The sequence below is a fragment of the Glossina fuscipes genome, unplaced genomic scaffold (assembly GCF_014805625.2).
Source record: "Glossina fuscipes isolate IAEA_lab_2018 unplaced genomic scaffold, Yale_Gfus_2 238, whole genome shotgun sequence".
In the NCBI taxonomy this organism is placed as follows: Eukaryota; Metazoa; Arthropoda; class Insecta; order Diptera; family Glossinidae; genus Glossina; species Glossina fuscipes.
The window spans coordinates 946,987-964,405 of NW_023998581.1; the positions used below are offsets into that span (position 1 = coordinate 946,987).

Consider the following 17,419-nt stretch of genomic DNA (forward strand, 5'->3'; position numbering starts at 1 on the left):
TTTTTTTTTACGCATAGGTGTGTGTTTTATGAACTTGAGTTAGTGTGTTTGAGATTTTGATTTTACAGGAATGATTTGAGATCTTACTTTTACACAAATAGTTTCTGAGATTTTAATTTTTCACGCATAGGTGTGCGTTTTAATGATTTTAACTTTGCCAGTATCATTTGTGATTCAGTGTTTGAAGTTGGAGGGGGCTGCTTGTCTTCGGGCGTGCACGGACAGATCGGACTGGCGGGTTGCCTGCTGGAGATACATGTCTAGGGCGGACGGACTTGTGTTTCGTAAGGAAGCAAAATCGCTTCCTTACAATACAAAAAATGTTAACATTAAGAAGATCAAATAGGTACGTAGAATATTAAAATATATAAAGTGTAGATATTTCAAACAAAAAGTTAAGAGGTCTTACTAAACAAAAAAAAAATAATAATAATAATAACAAACAAAAACCAAAATAAAACTCACCAACAAACAATTATATTTGAAATAGGGAGCATAACTTTTTCTGTTACATTGATGGATTCCAAAGACTCTACAATCAGCATGAACCTATTTAAGACAGATAATAACGATCCCACCCAACTAAAAGCCAGTCGGTGTGATCATTTCCTCAAAACTTGTATTTTATCACGGTAAAGTCACTGCTACACAAGATGCAGTGTACAGATAGGAAATCCTCTCCCAACAACATTTACTAATGATTCCTCTAAATAATGCACAAACTTAACATGCAAAGGAGTTTAAAAGGACATTTACTAATGATTCCTCTAAATAATACACAAACTTAACATGCAAAGGAGTTTAAAAGGACAATTGAATATCGAGACTACTGCGGTACGCTCCCAAGAATGCATAGAAATATAAGAAGAAGATACGAAGATTATATAAAAATATATGAAGAAAGAATATTAAAATGAAGATAAAGTATATATCGAAGAATATAAGAAGAATATACGAGGAATAGAAAGAATATTAAAGATTATTAATGAATATATGAAGAATATTAAAATGAAGAAGACGATAATACGAAGAATAGAAAGAAGAAGAATACATAAAGTGTGCAGAATAAAAGGAATATTTTTAGCCAATTCAATAATACCAAAAAACGGACAAAAACACATTAAAATACTAAATACCCTAGATGAAGAAATCACCATACAACACCTACATAGCAACACCCAACCACTCCATACCTACCAAATTATACAAAACACCAATATACACACTCAATATGATGAACAACGATTCCAAAGTATATTACAATCCATAAAATTAGACACAGTCAACAACTCTCAAAAACAAGAACTCATAAAAATTTTCAAAAAATTTCAAACAGTATTCCACCTAGAAAATGAACCACTCACAGCAAATAATTTTTATACACAAAACATAGAAACAAACGACAACACACCAGTGTACATAAAAAACTATATATTACCCCACACACAAACTAACACCATAAATACTCAGGTAAAAGAATTATTACAACAAAACATTATATTTTTTTTTTTTTTTTTTTTGTTTGAATTTGATATGGATTGGACCTTTTAACTTACATTTAGATCCATAATCCAGAAACTTTATAGAAATCCATTGATGATATTCAAAATTTCACGTGATGATGAAATATTGATGCTTTTTTACTAAGATTTTTTTAATTTTTTGCTTTCTAGGTTATGTTTGACTCTTTTCTTTATTTCAATTGAGTAAGACGCTGAAGTTGGTTGTGTACACCCCAACGACAGCATGAAGACTGAACAAAACATTATAGAACCCTCAATTAGCCCCTATAACTCACCACGTTTACTAGTACCCAAAAAAAATCAGACAGACATAAAGAAATGGTGACTAGTAGTTGACTACAGAAAACTAAACGAAAAAATAGTAAACGAGAAATTCCCCCTTACAAGATTAGAAGACTTCTTAGATAGACTAGGACGAGCAAAATATTTCTCCACTTTGGACATGACAAACTCATTTCATCAAATAAAACTTAACAAAAACTCGCGACCTTTAACCGCCTTTTCAAAAATTTCGTCGTTTCAAAGAATGTTACCCATAGCTTTATCAGGACTAGACACCGAAGCATTTTTATACGTAAACGACGTAATAATACACGGATGTAGTTTCGAACATCACAACAGAAATTTAACGAAAGTACTAGAACGACTTAACAAATACAACCTAAAACTAAATCCATCCAAATGCAACTTCCTACAACCAGAAGTAACCTATTTAGGACACCTAATAACACCCGAAGGCGTAAAACCAGATCCCGCTAAGTACGAAACAATAAAAAGCTATCCCCAACCCAAAAATACAGACGACGTAAGATTTGTAGCATTTTGCAACTATTACAGGAAATTTATAAAAGACTTCGCTGACATAGCACAACCACTAAACGATCTCCTCAAAAAAGGAAAAGACTTCGACTGGACAAACCAATGTAATCAGGCATTCCTAGAACTCAAAAACAAATTAATGTCCCCACCCATATTACAATATCCAAATTCCGATAAACCCTACATTTTAACAACTGATGCATCAAATTACGCCTTAGGAGCAGTACTACCACAAGGAGAAATAGGTCAAGACTTATCCATCGCATACGCAAGAAAATTTCTAAACAAACACGAAAAAAACAAACCAATCATAGAAAAAAAGCTACTCGCAATCCACTTTGGAATAACACATTTCAGGCCCTGCTTATTCGGCAAAAAATTTACATTGATAACTGATCACAGACCATTAGTAGCACTATTCTCTCACAAAAACCCCACCTCAAAATTAACCAGTATAAGAATAGAATAATTGGACTACGATTTCAACATAATTTATAAAAAAGGTTCAAACAACACTAACGCTGACGCCTTGTCAAGGATAAACATAAATTCTGATATATTAAAAGAGATGATTCCAATATCCAGAGAAGAAGATCAGGAACGAATAAAAAAGACGCTAGTAATAACCAGAAGTAAATCGGCAAAAGAAAACACACACATGAACAACTAAATATGTGGGAATGCACGTCAATAAATAACATTAAGAACACAAGAATATTAGAATTCAAATTCGAAAGCGGGATAAAAGATATGATAATTGAAAATGTTAAAGAATTAAACTGCACACGTGTGAGGTGCAATGAATATCCAGACCATTTCGATGCGCTCTTGGAAAAATTGAATCAAAACTAAACAAGTTAAATTTCTTAGACTATGCATTAAGTCTACATGATGATATATTTAAATAGATATTCAAAGAGATATTAAAAGAAAAATTCAACAATATTAAAAGAAACCGCATAAATATACTATTATACAAAGAAAGAGAAAGAATATATGATGATGGAGAAAAGTGCAAATTAATGGAAGAATACCACACTTGCCCACACTCAGGACATTTCGGAGTAAGAAAAACACATTTCAAAAACTAAGCCAAAAATACATCTGGCGCAATATGTTCAAGATGATAAAAAATTATATAAAACAATGCCACATTTGCCAAACAAGCAAACAAACCAAACACACAAAAGAACCTCTCACAATAACAGATATACCGTCCATATCTTTTGAAACACTAAGTATAGACACAGTAGGACCAATGAAACCTTCCAATAATTTCCGATACATACTAACAATCAAATGCGAATTAACAAAATATATAACCGCACATCCTATTGTAGATAAAAGCGCAAAATCAATCGCCAAAATTTTAACAGAAAAGGTAATACTTAAATACGGCCAATTTAAAACATTCAAATCTAACAGAGGAACAGAGTTCAACAATGAACTAATAAAAGAAATTTGTCTGTTACTAAGTATCGAACAAAAGCTCTCAACCCCCTACCACCACGAAAATTTAGGTACAGTTGAAAGCAACCACAGAGTTCTTAACGAATACTTTTTAGCCTTTTCAACAAACAATGATTGGGATAAATGGATACCATACTACACTTTCGCATATAACACTACCCCTCACGTACAAACACAATATACGCCTTTTGAACTAATATATGGAAAATTGCCATACATGCCCAACGAGAAAATATTAAATTCAAATCCTACATACAACCCAGAAAACTACATAAATAAGCTAAAAACAAAATTAAAATACTCTTTAGAAAAAGCTAAAAGATTTTTAGAAAAAGCGAAGGTAGCAAGAACACAACTATCAGAGGAACATTACACGAATCCAATCGATATAAACATAGGAGAACAAATCTTATTAAAGACACACAACAGGATGAGATTAGATACACCCTATGAAGGACCCTATGAAGTAATAGATATCAAAAAACCCAATGTCACAATACTAATTAAAGATAAGCCAAAAACTGTACATAAAAATTTAATTAAGAGATAGAATACAATAGATGTAAACTAAATTTACTTAAAAAACATAGAAAATTTATAAACCAAATCTTATTAAGACTATGAAATCAAAACTGTCAAAATTTAAAAATTAAAGCCTATAAACGAAATATAATTAAAAACTATATGTAAATATAAACTAAACACATAAAAATTTATTTAAGAACTACTGTTTACTCTATTAAAATTCTCTTTCATAACATTGTTAACGTCTTGTAACACATTAACAATTTTCTCTCTAAAACGGTAAGGGTGTAGTGTGATCGCATACCGTCGTATGCATCAACTTTGAAGTGCGACAGAATTATGCTGAATTTGCATTTGTAGCAAAAAAAGAAAAAAAAATTTCAAAAATCGCACTACAACTGGCTAGGTATTGCATTACGACATGCAATACGATGCCAGGCGCCCCAATTAAATGCAATAACCGGAGAAAAGCTAGTAAAAGTGGCGTCAAGAGTTACGAGAAATTACTAAAAGAAAATATCTTAACTGTGGAAGGCGCAAAAGAAGAAATAGGTAAGCATCTCTACAAGTGAAATTCATTACGAAAGTATAAAATTGTTCTTATTATATTGCTATTATTTTTCCTTGTTGACTCTTAATAGGTTGTGTAGTATACCCGTTTTGGCGAATGCAGGATGTATGCGTAAAGATGAGAGATCGAAACGAATCTCGAGTTCGAAAGTTGTTGAAATCTCTCGTTTAGAAATACAAAAGTATATAATTCATAGCATGTGTAAATTGCAAACTTCCATTTGCCATTAATTCACATCTGCGCCGCATCTAAGTGTAGTTAGCTTTTCATAATCAGAATTTTCTAAACTACTTTCGCTTATAACATACTATTAACGTTTTGATAAATCTTTAATCGGCTCATTGTGTACATTCTTCATTGCAAATGGAATAATATGTGCTGGGTAGTGGGTATGGAATATAGTTTCCCATAAACTTCATAATTGAAATAAACAAAGACATACTTTCAAATAACAACAGTTACCTTAATACACACAACATTGAATATAAAGATAAGCATAAGGAAAATACATTAAGCTTCGTTCGCCAAGTTTAATTCTATTTAGTATCAACACACATTGCCCTCTTTCAGTTTAGAATATTGATCGCCTAACGCTCAATATGAGACGTTAGAAGAAATAAAAAAAATAATTATAATTACAACAAAAAGGTGGTGATATTCAAAATTTTATTAAGGTACTTGTAAGATAATAAAAAAAAAGAAAAGAAATAAAAGAAAAATACAACTTAAATTGATAAAGTATTTTATATAACAGCTAAGCTACTACCTCTGTACCTTAGGGATAACCGAACTTACTCTCCTTCAAAATAAATTTCGATTGTCGTCGGAAACCTGTAGGCTACTTTTGAAAGCCCTTCTGTTATCAAACGAAATTACAACCAGCCCTGTAATTATTTACCAAATAGTTGAAATCCAAATACCGGTGAGGAAGCGTTAACCATTTAGTAGGATCAGATACCATTGTTCAGTATTTGATGGAAACTTTCTTGTAACAGGTTGTGTAAAGATTTCATAACATTGAAAAGGGAATACGAAATTTATGGTAGAGGGATAATTTGTCAATAAAGCAAATCATTTTCAAAAAAAAAGGAAAAACAAAACGACAAATAAACAAACCATAAGCGAAGTTGTAAAGACAATTTGAAAAATTAAATATTTCAATAAATAAACTTTCGCAACTAAAATAAATATCAGGACATTTATTCCAATATAAAAATAAGCGATACAAAAGTAAGATAATAGGGATAATAATCAATAAAAGAAAACCAAAGAAGAAATACGTATAAGAATTGTTGTATGATCTTTTCGAAATGTTGAAATTTATTACAAATAACAATTATACCAATGCATCGCCTACTAACCCCCCATTAGAAATTTGTGCGTGCTAGCGAAGATATATTAAAAGAAAAAATTAATAAAGGGAAAACAAAATAAAAGACGAACACCAATCCTAAGCGAAAAGATAGAAAACCCAAATACAAGAACAGAAAAAAAATGAATAAACAAAAAAAAATGGAAAGAAGAAAACATTCAAAAGGAGGAAAAAAATAAATAAAGAAAAGGAAATAAAAAACAAAAACCAAAGGAAAGGGAGAAAAATAAACAAATCGAAAAGAAGAAAATCTACCAAAGAAAGATACATTCAAAGCCGAGGGAAATCACCAAATTATGTATCGCTAACTTTAGCTAAGCTTGCCGCTCTACCTACATGCAACTACTAAGCGTGAAATTCCCCTAATCCTCCTCATCGGTTCACGAGATGCATTCCGCCGGCAACGGTCTACGGAGATTCTCCGCGACCCAGTGGAGGCCTCGAGACCGAACGCTTAGTACCAGTAGCTCATCATCGGCTGTATCCGCGGAGGAACGCGAGGCTCTCGACACGACCGAAACTTTTAACTCAGATGAACAAGCGACGTTAGTTCGCGCACTAGCGGCCCTGTCGCTCACCGAACCAGACTCCACCACCGAACCCGCGCGACCTTGCGGTCGAGCGAACGCACACCTGTTGAGGCACAGCCCCACTCCGCCGAGGGAAAACACCTAAGAACTTCCACTCCAGGTCACCACGCATCACCCCAACAGATACAAGCCCCAAGAGGCTAGCCGGTTTTAAAACTGTTAAGCACTATGTCTGCAAGAGAACATGCAGGCGGAATTCCGTCGACAACCGTGCTGCCTCGAGGAAGTCATCTTCGACGAGAGGCCACGGTATCGGCTTACTCTCAACCACCACCGAGGATGGAGGGTTATTGAGTTACCCTGGCTTCCAACCGCCATGCACGGCCCTTACCGCATCCGAGACACCGAGGTACCGCGTGCGCTTCCCTTTGCTACGACACAGCCGGACTGTCAGTTATTTTCAAAGGCTGACCAGATCCAGTCGCCATCCAGCCACCGAATCACGGATCTTCCGACAGTAATCTTTCTCAATGCGGCCGTAGTGAATACCCGGATGTTCGCGGAATTCCAGCGTACAGGAGCACCGGATCGGCGGACTGTGGTGATCGATGAACGTTATCACCGTCAGCTACCGAGGGGAGTGAGCAGCTAAACGGGATGGCCCTCGCCGCACTCGGAAGCACTAAGCACCCACCCCGCCGAAGCCTCCTCCGCCAACGCCCCACCTACCTAAATAACATCGCCAACACTTATATGAACAACATCAACGACAACAACTATCATCATCTCAACATCGCTCCGGCAACTCAATGTCGGAAAGCCAAACGTACACGAGAGATGACGGAATCACCGGCCAACGATCCGACACTCCGATGTCGCAAAGCCGAAGATTACAGAGCGTCAGTAGGACACTCCACCAATGGGAGGCGAGTGCCACGCCCGATGGCTCTGCGTCATCACGAAATGATAGAAATCTGCTCTGCCCAGGCAATAGGCTCTGCGTTATCATGAAGTGATAGCACCCTGCTCTGCCCACCCAATGATAACACCTTGCTCTGGAGACGAGTACCACGCGCGATGGCTCTGCGTTATCACGAAACAGTAGCACCCTGCTCTGCTCAGGCAACAAGCTGTGCACCCATCATGAATATTAGCACTCTGCTCTGCGCAAACAACAGGCTCTGCGACCATATTTCGACCCAATAGCTGCGAACGCAGCAACATTCACAACATAGCAGCAGCAGCAAACTCAATTGCAGCAGCGAACAGCACCGCCACACCGAAGCCGTCACCGACCGACCAATACCGGGGAGGCGTACCATCAGTCACTTCTTCCACCCAAAGAACAGGATCTGTGAGGAGCCAAAGTCGTCTCTCGTTTTGTCCTCACGGATTCTCCGTCTCTGGTGGGGGAAAAGTGCTAGACTAAGTTAGAGTGCAAGCCAGTTGAGGATAGAGAATAAGAATAGAATAAGAATAGGGTAAGGATAGAATAAGAATAGGATAGGAATCGATTAAGGGTAGAATAAGAATAGAATAGGAATAGGATAAGAAAAGGATAAGTGTGGAATAGAGATAGATTAAGAGTAGAATAAGAATAGATTAACAATGGGGTAGGATAGTTTTAGTTAGATTAGTCATATTAGAGAGTTTAGTTAAATTAGTCATATTAGAGAGTTCAGTTAGATTAGTCATATTCGAAAGTCGAGTATGGAATCACGGGAGAGTCAATTGCGTTGTGAAGTGAAGAAAATAAAGAATAAAATAAAGATCCCTAAATATAAATTTCTTGTGTTTTCCTGGGCCGCTGAGCTACCCCAGCCACAACGATTGGGCCGCAAAGGCCTCCACAGTACATACAAATAACAAAAAAAGAAAAATTCGCAAGAAGAAATAATGATAGTTTCTTATAAATTTTAAGGTTATTTATCTAATATATTATATGATTTCTAATTTTGGTTTATAGCATGCGTTATTTTGTCAGAAATGAAAAACAAAGAAAAACGACCACTTTTTTTAAAGTTGAACGTGTTTCATTATAAAGTCGTAAATGTTAACTTCCAAATTATGGATCAATTAATAGGCAAAAAGGGTCATGAAGGTGATATAAAATTTAAGCGGACTATGAAGATTAACAAAATTATTATTTTTTATATATTTGGGGTTTACATTTACGTTGATTTCTGTATTTTTGATTCTAAAACTACATGTCTGTGTTTACATTGTCCTGTAAAACAATATGGTGTCGTGGCTATTGTGTTTAGCATTTGGTAGTTTTTAACGCGAAGACGAAAATGACACCTCATTGTGCCTCTCTCCTTAGAGGATTCTGAACGTAATATAAACTGAAGGCTAATCAATATTGCTGCCAGATGGGAAATTAATGTTATAAAAGCAAATGAACGAAATTTCAGGCGTCAGTTATAAATACCAGCAATACAGAACCCAAGTTTATGTTCGATGGCGAACGATATTCTAAATCAACATTAATTAACTATCTGTAATGAATGTATGTAGATTGAATATAAATGTATTTGTTACCTTCCAAATTATTTATTTAAACCATATCGAGTATATTTCAATGTAGCAGTACTTGCATGGCAATGTGCGAATGCGAATAACCATTCAAAAAATATAATGTTTTTATAAATTCTAAGCGGAGAAAGCAAAGTAAATATCTGTAGGAAATTCTTTCAACTCACTTTTTTGTAGTACAATGTTCATCTACTACCTTAGGGTTTTCCTTCAACAACCTTATCTGGTCGTTCCATCAAAGTAATCTTTCCTTTAAATATCAATAGTTTTTATAACAGCGCATTTAAAGTGACAAAGTAAAAGGAAAATTGAAGTTTCGAATAAATCGAAAGCTTCTCGACATGTAAATTGAATAATTACGAACTCTTTTTTGAAAAAATATTGAAAATGGTTATAAATAAGGTTCCTAAACACTTATTTATATATGTTGTTGGTCGTTATAATTTTTGGTAACAACATCTCTACATCTGCGTCAACCATTGCCACCAGCACTGCGACCACGATTTCTTATTCGGTCGATGCTGCCACCCCCACCTCTCGTTTTCTAAGGACTGCGATCACGTGCTCAAATCGTGGAGAGAGATTATTATTACTATACACTTCACTGAAGAATGCGACGGCGTGTAAGCGATGCGTTTAAATTTTTATATATTTATCTGCTATGATTTTGAGTAATGAGTTAAAAACCAAATTTTCTTCGATCAATTTGCCCCATTTTCAATGTCAACGACCGCGACTAACTTCTAGCGTTGCTGTCAAATTTGAAGTCGATACCTTCATGTCAGCGAACAGGGGGAATGGGGGAATGTTTACAACGGACATTACACAGGCGGACACGCTTAAATCAATTTAGAATTTGATGTTGATCAAGGAATCTTGTGAAATATTTGATGCATCCTTCTGAGCATTACAAGCGTTTTCACAAAATTAATATAACATCATCTTTCGGTGTTGTGTACAATAAATGAGAAAAAGGAAACTAAAAAAATTTTGTAAAGCTACTTCTCGATTATACGTACGTATCTTCCAGATAACCGGTAGGTTTAAAGAAATTTGTTATTTTTTAATTCGCCATTGTGGATGGAGCTGAAGTTTCGCATATAGGACGCATGTTGCCTTGCAAGCAATTGCAATGTTTTCCCTTCAGTCCACCATTCCCGCAATAATGATATTATGACGAACTAATGCGATTGATTTTTAAAAATAAACCATTTAAAGATTCTCTAGGAATGCACTGTTAGGTCAATATTTTATTTATCATTGCGAATTGAAGACTGAACGCATTTATTGATGGACAAAATTATTGGGAGAGATTTTTGAAATATTTTCATCAAATTTGGTAGATCGACATGTTTTGTCTCAAGGACGCTATTAGAAATGAACGATAACTCACCCGTATAAAAAATTATTTTGAAAAATCATTAGCATTTCGCATTCTTAATACTTATGAATATATATTTTCCTTTTTAATATTCCTGGATGAATCGATCTGAAATAGTATTAAATTAATGCGAAAAATTTCTCCCTCGTAAATGTTCTTAGAAAATTTAAGGTTTTATACGGCCTCAAAAGTTACTTTTTAATATTTTACGGTGAAAACTTGTCCAGAAGATGGTAAAGCATACTAGGGATTTTCATCAAAAATTAGCCTTCATGCGGCTACAAGTTATAAATTTGAAGTCTGAAGACAATGAATAATGAATAAATTCTTGGTCAAAAAATAATTTATACTAAATTTAATGCTAGTTATTGTTGACGTCACATAACGAATCACATAAGAGCTTCTTTAAAGATTCGTTTTTGATCGCTCCGACTATAATGATCTAACTTCCTCAACACATTCCTGAATAGAGGCTTTTTCAAAGCCGATCTGCCGCACTATTTTCGATACATTTGTGTTTCGTAAGTATACCTTATCGTATCCACTTTATATTTTGATTAAAAAACAGGTAAGAAAGTTATATTCGGTTGAGGGCGAATTTCGTATATCCCCCACTATTAAAATTTTTCCAATGCTTTTATTTATTGTCATAAAAAAATGAATAAGACAAAATTAATCTTTGACATCTTACTTCATTAAAATGTATTATTAAGAAGAATCAATCTACACAGTCCGCCATAATTAATTTCGAATTAACACACTTAGCTTATCCCACTCTACTCTCCAAGTCCTTTTATTTTTATTTACGATATTGCTGGCACTGTTAAGAAAAAAAGAATGCACTAGGTCAGGTCCACCATATTTATTTTAGAATTAAAACATTTTTAGGCAGATAATATACCTCCGTTTGAGAAATGTGCGAAATAGTTTTAAACATTCTACTTTGTTTATCTTATAGGTACAGAAAAATCAAAGGAAAAACATTTCCCAAAAAAAGTTTCTTTAAATAATAATAGAGTTTATTTATTTGTATGTATGTATTTCATTCCTCCCTTCGGTCTTCGCGTTCTCAAGTATAAGTGAGAGGATGAGAAAAATTTTCCTAAAAACTAAAAGCGAATCGCCTTAACAAAATTTTAACTCGAAAATAAAGCAAAAATTCGTTATCAACTGCAAAGCGATATATTTGATGGCTTTATATATTTATTCTAGAACTAGTCACTAAACGCGTAATTATTTAGAAGAGCCGCAGCAACAACTCTTGCCTACTCTTCAAAAGTATAAGCTGTAGCTTGTTTTTTCGTTTTTCAAGCAATTATGGCTAAGTACTATAATTTCGAAAACTGTCTACTTTTGGCGGTTCTACCGGAAAAGAATAATAAAAAGTAATTTCAAAATTAGTAGCTTTTTATATATAAATATGTATACATTTTCTGCTTTAAATATATATGTTTTACGTATGCTTGATCTAAGCATGTTAACATAAGTATATTTTAAGATTACTTGATCTGAGCAGGTTTGAGCGCCACATTTTCATAGCATAATTATATGAAATTTGTGTGTATGTCTAACCCCTCTGGTGAGAGAAAACAAAATTAAGTGCGTCAAAAATGTCCAAAGGTCGGACGATGCAAACGGATAGACGCACGTGTTATTGAAAAGCTAGCTAGTTCGGCAGTAGTAGTTAACATTGCGTTAAATTTTCTCGATTGAACGTATCGTCCATCGTTCATGGTTAGCATCGTTCACAGTCGACCTTAGATTTAAATGATTATTGAATGATTATTAAATTGTTAAATTTGTTGTTAACATTGTCTTTAAATTTGAAGCTTTAGTTCTAAATTCTTCGAACATACATTTGTTACATTATTAAATTTTCGCTAGCAAGTTTATGTATTCATATGGTTTATTAAATAATGTGTAGCTTCGCACATCACCGTTTCTTCGAGTCATCTTTTTGACCACCAAAACCAAAGGAACGAAACAAATAAAAACCGTTCAAACATACTTTTATTCCTTTTTTTAACGCACGTAACGTTAATGCAACAAATTCAAAAAGTTTAGAACAACCATTTTAACATTCGGGATTTTATTCATCAATGTGTTGTAATCAACGCTCTCATCACAAACAACTCTTCAATAAACTTTTAGTTTTTTTTTTGTTCAAATACCGCTGCCAGGATCAGAACTACATCGAGATTAGACCTTAAAAGAACTGCACAACACTTAAGTTTTATAAATAGTTACTTGGTAAAGTTTTAACACTTTTTACGTAAATTTTAAGTAGAGCTACGATTTGTTCACAATTTCTAATCCTTACGAAATCAAGGGAAAATCTTTTCCTATCCATCTCCATGATTCTAAGACCTTAACCAACCTCCTCTTCGTTTTAATTCTTTTTCTATCAAGACGGCGTATTTTTTTCCAGGCGTACCAATATCTCAGACAATCCAAATTTTCTCTTTACGACCGCCATTAATAGTCTTTGACGTTAACGACGTTTGCTTCACTATTATTATTATTAATTTTTTTGCCAGAGAAATAAATTCGAAGACTAAAATATTAACCCATAAGCAACCTATTTAAAAGTATGTCATCTTAGTCTAGACGATCTTGAGGGCAGATTATGATTGGAGCTCCAATCTAGAGAAACATGGAAAGTAGGTTGAAATAAGAATCAATTGTACGACGTTTATGTTCCGCGATTCGAGCTACAATGGAAAAGGAACCAAAGATGTGAACACCTTTTGTTTCGACATTGAATTTTGATAAGTCCATCAAGTAGACTAGTCGGTGGTGAAAATTATTATGGAGCAAATTTCATAAAATATTGAAAATGATATCATACAAAGATTTTTCATAAGAAGCTTTATGTGGGAAGTGATTCAAACAAATAATTAGATCATGCGGTCCAAACCTTTCAATTTTGTTTATAACATGTCTTTTCAGAACAAGTAGTTACGTGGGGAGTGGCTCTATCCAATCTACTCTTAAAAGACCAAAACGCGCCAATTTACCAAAATTCATCAAAATATCGCAGTAATCGCGGACCTCAGACATACCTCAATTGATTTAGGAAATGATTTTGAATCGCTCAATATAATGAACGGTGAGCCTATCTTAAGCTACATGCATCCGCACAGACTTAATATAATCTGTATTCCAAGTAGCAATATAATATGTACACTGCCCTAATAAGAAATACAATGAAAATTTCTTTAATTAAAGTTTTTTTAAATGACAAATTATTACATGTTATAGAGTAAAAAATGGATTGGTACAGGAGTATCATGGCCGTAACTCCAAGGGACGGCATTTTTCCAAAAGTATTTAATTTTAGGCGCGACTATAGTGGTGCACAAATTAGATTCGGAAAGCCTTAACTGGTAAGAATTCTAATAATTGCTTTTTCTAGAATGCAGTGTACATCTTCAGCGTTTAAGACGTATTGATACGGTAAAAGTAACTACGGGTGATTATCTATCTGAAGAGTACCACGGAATAGGTGCACTGTTACAAGAAGAATATGCTTAAAACTGCCGGAAAGAAATTCAACAAGTATGCTTCCCCTGCCAAAGAATACGTCGAGCTACAGAAAGTGTAGAAAGATACAGCAAGAAAGGCCAACAAAAAGAAGGCAGCTTGCCCGAACTATAGATAAACTCTGCGCTGGAAGTAACGCTGGAAATTTGTTGAACTTCATTAATGGTCATCATAGCAAGACGCGGACCTACATGTTTTCCAAGTCGACGGGCGCAGATAATAACTAAGATCTAGACCTCCTAAAAAATCATGTACCTGTTAGCAACTTCTTCGGTTTTTCTCCTCTCTCTCCTATCCGGACAATGTCACCCCTTTCCCTTACAGCAATTTCTCAAGCCTTGCATTGAATTATTGGACAGTAAACAGGCAGGCAACAAACATCAAAACTTTATATGACACCGACAAAATTACCAACGTTATTATAAATAGAATTCACTTGAAAATCAACAAATAGACCAAGGTTTCCGTCGCAATGTAATAACTAAGCAAATGACATTTTCTTTTTTTTTTTTTTTTTTTAAATTTTACATTTTCCTTGTTTAGATATCTTCATTGCAAAATGACATTTTCTTAAATACATTCTATTAATTTCACATCGATAGCAGATCTGCTTTCGCAGATTTATACAACGATCCACCATGATTGTATGCATTTATTTACTGTGTTTCTTCTTCTTCCACTCTTCGAAATTTCGTGGCAGCATTCGCCTGAAAAGTGTAGAGGATCAAAAACAAAACAAGTGGACATTAGAGTACAGAAAAGCAATGAGTATCCATAGTGACATTATTGTTAATTGTAAGGAATTCATTCCTTTTTAATCTACTTGAATGTAGTAAAAATGACAGAAAAAATGGTTTTATTTGTCACCAAACATATGTTAGATTTTGGTCGTTAAGAAAATGAAGGTAACTAGCTGCAAGTATCGCTCATTTATCAAAAAAAAACCGCAAATTTGAAGTTATGGTAAGCCCTAAAACAAAAACATCCAACTTAATTCAAAGTTTTAAGTTAATTTAGTTCTTTTGTTTGATGTTGATGTCGAGTGGACTAAGCCAATAAGATATATGTGTCCGGATAAGAAGCGTGACTCAGTTCAATCATATTATTACATTTTTTAAAGTGAAGCGCTTCGAAAAACATTTGGAGAAGAGTTTTGCTTGTATAGAAAAACGCTTATCTGGAAAGAACATTTTTGTAATTGTTAAGTGCAACCATCTCGAATTCTTATCCTTTCGCCATTTTAGTTTCTTAAAAAACTATTCGACGACGTAAAATCGGCTTTTCTGATGTTGGACGTGTTTTTTTGTAATAATAAAATAATTGAATCGGAAAATATATTCTAACACTTATAGAACATACTGTACGTGTGTGCAAGGTAAGCATTCGATTAGAATTAACTATATGTATACTGATATATATATCTTAGTTCTTATTTCTTATGTACCTTTGATGAATCTAAGCAGTATGGAAAATTCGAGTAACGGGTATAGCGCAGAAGAAAATGATACCGAGGGAGAGATAATTCCTTCCAAAACGGAATTGGAGTATGCTTTAATTAACTATATTTTGACTTCGGATCGAATATTTTTTTTGCATGATCCGAACGTTTGGAACAATTTCCATTCTTCGAATTTACAAAACTATTGCAAATATAGCGATTACACAGCTCAGAAACTAAGCTCTTACTTTCTCGGTAAAGTTTTGCCTAGGATTTATAATTTTGAACTTCCAATCGAAAAGAAAACCTTACTCCGATTACTTGAACTTCATCCCAAATTCAATAAGTTAAAAGAAGGATTTAAAATAATTGATTTGCCTGAAGAAACAATAGAACATACAGATTTTACAACCGAAACTCCACGACGGTGTTTCCAAGATGTAGATGAATTTTCATTAGAGCCTAGTGCAAGCGATGTAAGCCATTCGGTGGTAACTTTAAGAAACACTCACCGAACATTTAAATGTAAATCTAAACTGTCTGATGAGAACCACAGCCTACTGTCAATACTACTGGGTACCGAAGTCGAATTATCCAACCAAGAGTATATATCGTTGGAATCAATCAAAAAACGGTTAAACGACGCTAAAGAATTTTATGAAGATAAAGCATTTTTGATAGAAAGCTTTCGCATGCCGTTAGATGATATGCTGAAGCTAGTTAAGTCATTTGTGCTGGTCAAACAAGCAATTCAAATTCTTTTAAAAACACATTCTAATTGATTCTGTGAAGTGCGACCATACTGCAATAAAAGATGTAAACTTTAATTTTGCATGTTTGTTTTTATTCTCCTCTACATGATAGAATGTTGACGTGAATGCAGCCCCTAAACACTATTTTTACACCCATCAACGAAGGATGACGGGTTTGTTCATTTTGTCAAAATGTGTGCAACGCCCAGAAGAAAGCTTTAGATGCCCCACAATATATGTGTATTTTTGATCAGCAATAATTTCTGTTTAAGCATATGCCGTTATACCCTTATGTTGATTGGTATTCTCGATTTTTGTTGCACAAGTTGTTCGTCCATAATACTCCTAATCCTCTATTCAATCTTTTTTATTAAACACATTGTTCTTTTCGTGACGGCTCATATTTCACAAAATACTTTTCCAATGTATCTAATATCAAAAATAAGTAACTTACTAATAATTTATCGCCAACAAAGAGATCCATAGATATTTTTTTAAAGGTTAGCTAAGCAGTTCACTAATTTACAAAAACTTGTTATTGCTAAAGCGCTTATTCAAACGTATAAAATACAATTCGCTTTTTCTTTAGGATTTCTTAAATTTAGTAATACTAACACTAATTACACATTTTTGTTGACCAACATATGTTTTATAGGTAAGTTTAAATATAATTAACTTAATTCTTATTTACAATAGTAGCTATTAATTTTTTAATTAATATGGAGAGAATGGAGTAGCTTTCAATAAATGGCAAGGTTTTATATTTGTAATAAATTTTAATATAAAATGCATTTGCCATGCATTTGTTCCTTAACTTATGCGCTGCCTATTCGTGAGGTATTTCTGCTTATTTATTAGAAAAATGTTATCTAGCATGGGCGAATCTTCTATATTTTGGAAGAAAAGAAACGAAGAAAGCGAAGCTTTGAAAAACCATGCTTATAAAAAAACTATAAGATT

At 34.0% G+C, this 17,419-nt stretch overlaps 1 protein-coding gene across 1 annotated transcript; it reads left to right on the forward strand.

The window, feature by feature from the left end:
- The first annotated feature begins 15,320 nt into the window (after window positions 1–15,320).
- LOC119642629 lies at window positions 15,321–16,489 on the forward strand. Its single transcript, XM_038041823.1, has 2 exons — window positions 15,321–15,644; window positions 15,733–16,489. Exon 2 carries the CDS (start codon window positions 15,734–15,736, stop codon window positions 16,487–16,489), a length of 756 nt encoding a protein of 251 aa, XP_037897751.1. The 5' UTR covers window positions 15,321–15,644; window position 15,733.
- Window positions 16,490–17,419: the final 930 nt, after the last annotated feature.

Bases quoted from the DNA above. Each gene is read 5' to 3' on its own strand.
- LOC119642629 (XM_038041823.1), top strand. From the start codon at position 15,734: ATGGAAAATTCGAGTAACGGGTATAGCGCAGAAGAAAATGATACCGAG.